This window comes from Limulus polyphemus, unplaced genomic scaffold (assembly GCF_000517525.1).
Source record: "Limulus polyphemus unplaced genomic scaffold, Limulus_polyphemus-2.1.2 Scaffold1500, whole genome shotgun sequence".
Classification (NCBI taxonomy): Eukaryota; Metazoa; Arthropoda; class Merostomata; order Xiphosura; family Limulidae; genus Limulus; species Limulus polyphemus.
Genome location: NW_013667110.1, coordinates 76211 through 81212, shown reverse-complemented (window position 1 = coordinate 81212; position 5002 = coordinate 76211). Strand labels below are relative to the sequence as shown.

General features: G+C 32.4%; 1 protein-coding gene across 1 annotated transcript in view; it reads right to left on the bottom strand.

The window, feature by feature from the left end:
* Positions 1–3335, bottom strand: part of LOC111086869 (rhodopsin, GQ-coupled-like) — a 27841-nt gene extending 24506 nt beyond the window's left edge. Inside the window, exon 1 of the mRNA XM_022391466.1 lies at positions 2900–3335. Within this exon, the coding sequence (XP_022247174.1) occupies positions 2900–3168 (269 nt within the window). The 5' untranslated portion in view covers positions 3169–3335. The remainder of the gene's footprint in view (positions 1–2899) is intronic.
* Positions 3336–5002: the final 1667 nt, after the last annotated feature.

Below are 5002 nucleotides of genomic sequence, written 5' to 3'. Positions count from 1 at the left end.
GAGTTAGTGGTGGGTGGTGATGACTAGCTGCCTTCCCTCTAGTCTTACACTGCTAAATTAGGGACGGCTAGCGCAGATAGCCCTCGTGTAACTTTGCGCGAAATCCATAACAAACAAACAAAAAGGATTACCTTATTGTATAAACACATACAGCTTCATCTGTCATGTGGTTCCATAGAGTGATGTTTTGTGTGTGTTTCAATACACACACAAATTTTAGGTTGATGGTATTGGCCATTGGTCACCAATGTATATAATGTCTTCGTTACGATGAGATTAGCACTGAATTTAATATTGAGTTATCTAGTCTACCAGTCCCATCAATTTCAGTTAGCTGAGAACACAATCCCAACCTTTTCTGGTGGTTAAGAACAGAATTTCTTTCTTTTTTTCTCTGATGGTTAATGATAAACTCCTAAACTTTTATTGGATGGTTAAGGACGGAATTTTATTGATTTTTTAGGAGATGAATAACCAAACCTCAACGTATAAAATGCTACTTTATCACTACTTTTACTAGATGGTAAAGGAAAAAAATCTTTAGCATCAAAGAAATATTTAAACTGGATTTCCTTGATTGAAACATTTTAAAAACTTGTATGAACTCATTAATCGTGCTCCCCAGTTGCACAGCGGTATGTCTGCGGACTTACAACGCTAGAAACCGGGTTTCGACACCCGTGGTGGGCAGAGCACAGACAGCCCATTGTGTAGTTTTGAACTTAATTGCCAACAAACAAATAAGCATTAATCGTATTCTCCTCTTTCAACTTAATGATAAAAAATTTAAGTGATTATAAAAAGCTTGTAGGACAGACATATATTACTCTATTGAAATGAAAAGATGGAATTACAAATCTAATCACTTCTTAAACTGCAAAATTTAACTTGACATTCGATTACGTTATTAGTATACAAAATCGATACCTACATCTCCAAATGACTCTATTGGTTATCATAAAATGAATGACGTCTTTAACCATTTGTCTCTTCTTTGTGTTTCCAAGGTAACAAAATACGTCAGAAACCAACCTTTCTTTTGTAGATTCGATTTAATGTTTCGAAAGAGATTACTCAGTAAAGGAGAAATAGGACAATATAAATTAATACGTTTAATTCATTCTTTTTATTTCTTTTCTCAATATGACGTTTCATGGTTTCATTAAAAAGAAATTAAACCTATAGTTTAAACAAAAAGTTGAGCAATGGTTGAATTTTATTATTTTAAAGCGCTTGTAAAAACATAGAATAAATAATGCTATTTCATTTAATATTGATTTTAACATGCACTCAATTTTTAAACTTAAATCAAACGAACAAATTATTGAATTTGTTTTAAATTTGTTTAGATTCTTAACATAAAGGAGCAACATAACTTCAAATATTTGCGTAACTTATATAATTATTTTAGTTCGATATATAACACTTACAGATATTTAATGTCATAAAATTAAACAAAAAAACGGTTACCAACCTTACCGTAAGCATACTTTGGTGTGCTGCACATTAAAAAATGTTTCAGTAGCCCAACCTAATACACATTTCGGTGTGCATGCTACCTGCGAAAATAAGTGTCAACCGTCGAATTTCGAAAACGTAATGATGACTTACTCTTGACAACAAATGTAGTGTAGCCTTTATAATATATAAAGTTTAGTATACTCTAATCCCTTATAGTGATGGCACACGAATACAAGAAGGGAAACAACGTTTCTGTAGCTACGAAGAATATTAAAGAAGGTTAGGGAAATGTTTTGAACGTTTGTAAGTGTCAACGATGGTTTGATTTTAGTTTCTGTTACTGGTACTTAGTAGCACTACGAGTATGATTTTAATTTTAGTTTCTGTTACTGGTACTTAGTAGCACTACGAATATGATTTTAATTTTAGTTTCTGTTACTGGTACTTAGTAGCACTACGAGTATGATTTTAATTTTAGTTTCTGTTACTGGTACTTAGTAGCACTACGAATATGATTTTAATTTTAGTTTCTGTTACTGGTACTTAGTAGCACTACGAATATGATTTTAATTTTAGTTTCTGTTACTGTTACTTAGTAGCACTACGAATATGATTTTAATTTTAGTTTCTGTTACTGGTACTTAGTAGCACTACGAATATGATTTTAAATTTAGTTTCTGTTACTGGCCCTTAGTAACAATACGAGTATGATTTTAATTTTAGTTTCTGTTACTGGTACTTAAGGTTCACCGGTGAAATCTCCATCGGTGTATCGAATGTATAATTCAAATAAAAAAAACATTTTGCTTCCAATGTTAAGTACGCCCCCCAGTGGCACAGCGGTATGTCTGCGGACTTACAACGCAGCATGAAATATAACACTAAAATCTGGAGTTCGATTCCACGCAGTGGACAAAGCGCATGTTGTCCATTGTGGCGCATGCACTATAACAAAACAAAACAAACACCAGTGAAATTATAACGTGAAGTATGTCATTACTGATTCATAAATAAGGATATAAAACACTTGTAGCATAAACTGAATAGTAACGTATAGATGATTATATGTTGAAGCAGCTTTTGTCATAAGACCAATACTTTTTGAAGAAACAATCAGGATAAAATTATATGATTTCAGCTCAAATTGCACACCTTTTCTATATACAACATGTATATATATATATATATATATGCAAATGCGACATGTTATCACATTTTAATAAATATTTTATGATTTCATATTATTATCACTTTTAAACAGAACATGTATTATCACCGGAATTTTTCATCATTAATCGTGATTTCGACCCTTCAACAGATTTCAACAGAGAAAACCTCTTAAAATCCATTATTAAAATTTATAAGCTTAGGAAAGCAAATTGGAAGACTGTAAACGTAGATTAGTACGTATATAAATAACATATGTCGCTTTTTTTACCTAGTCAGAACTAGAATGACCAGACCGTTTCCAGCTATCCCTGCTACTCCTATAAGAAGTAAGAAGGACCCGACTACGAAATGAATCTCAGAGGTGATGGCTGAGTATCCACACCAGTGGCCGAACACGCCATGATAGACGGATGAGGAGGAATTGAGTGACTGAAAAAAGACCGAAGACTGGTCTCGAAGTTCCTGGGACACGTTCATCTCTTCAGAGCTTCCAATGTAAGCTCTTATAAAGTCTTCGGCATCTAAACACAATGACATCGTTAGTTAGATAAAAAACATTCTTGATTTGAAACTAGTAGCAACAAAAATGTTTGTTCTACCTAAACAACGTTGTGATTCTAGATTATGAGCAGATTTTAAATGCACGTGAATAAAGCATCAACTACAATAACATTACTGACATGATAATTTTCTAGACTAGACCACAAAACGAAAACCCTAAGGGTGAGAATTTCATGACTCGAAAAGCCATTTATATACGTTTTTGAAGCGCATGCTCACGCGACGTACCCCACTATTAAGTAAATGCTTGTATGACGAAACTGTTTACGGTCAATAAAGAATTTCCATCCACACATTCATTTACAGCTGACTTTCGGGATTATACTGTTAAATTTTTGCGCATGTTATTGTTGTATACTCTCCCAGTATGTATACTGCAGTTATCTTTACAAGGATGTACACAGTTATGAGAAAGTACAGACAGTGGATAAGCCAGAATAAACACGAACAAATTCTTAATAGCCCGTGCAAAAACGTTCATGAAGAACCTGGTGTTAATGATGTGTAATTTCAGTATAACAAAAAAGAGAGTTAATAGAATTTCTTAACATTATAAGAAGGTTTCGAGTAATTTCAATGTCGTTTCGTGTTTGTTGTCTAGTTCGAGTTTTATGTTGTTTTGTTTTATTTCCTTCTTATATTTAAAACCAAATAAACGTTCCATTGTTTGCATATATCACACGGTTTAAATCTAGACCAGGGTATAAAACTTGTAGCAATAAGCACAAACGTCAGATTCTATCACGACTTTCTAAGGTATAATGCTAAAATCTTAGGTCAAACATAATCTTTATAAAGAAACAAGATAGACTTTTCATAGATAAACAAGTGATATTTTATTCTATGAATGCCATAACACAGAATTTTAGCTGTAGTTAACTACTAAGTTTAATACTGAAAGACAAACAATACGCTATATTTTTAATAATCGGTGTATCTAGCATTTTAAGAGAGCAGTTTATTTATCTAGCTATATGTGTTCTGTCTATTTATCTGTCTGTCTAATAATATGCCTTTTCGTCTCTCTGTCTATCTATCTGCCTTTATGTTTGCCTTCTCTCTATTTATCTATCTACCTAGCTGTCCGTTTGTCTTTTCACCTACCTCTCTTTTTACTTGTCTGTCTATCGTCCTACCTATCTGTCTTTCTGTCTATGTTTGTTAATTCACATACATCAAAAAAGTTATTTATCACGAAAAATAGGAGATAGTGAACAAGTCACTTTTAACACCACTGATATAGTGCAATAAAAAAGTAGGTCGCTTTATATCAAGCAGAACATTGTGTATTTGAGTTTGATATTCGATGCTTGTATATGAATTGTGATAGTTTAGGATAGTTTATTTAGCACCTATTATTGGTGACAATAGTCATCTAAAGGCAGTAAACTCACCTTGAGAGTTCTTAAATCTCTTCAATAGAGGGATAACTTAGCAAAGAAGCGAGTGTATTAGTGAGTAAAGTCAGTAGAGAGAATATTGACTCAGACTTTATTTAAATGAAATTGTTCTATATGTTAGTTTCCATTCATGATAACCAAATTTCGAATGACATATAATCTTACATGAGATTCATTATAGAGCATATTCAATTTTAATTTCATTATAAATCAGAGGCTATCTATCTATTTATAACTTCTGACAACTAAACCAACAAAAATACAATTCGTCAAGAAAATATAATGTATAGAATGTATTTTTATATGAAAGCGGTACCGCAGAAGTAAGATACACATAGCAGTGAACATACACCACCAAACAGATTATGTAAGTATATGTTTAACTATTGGTAACATATGATTTCTATATC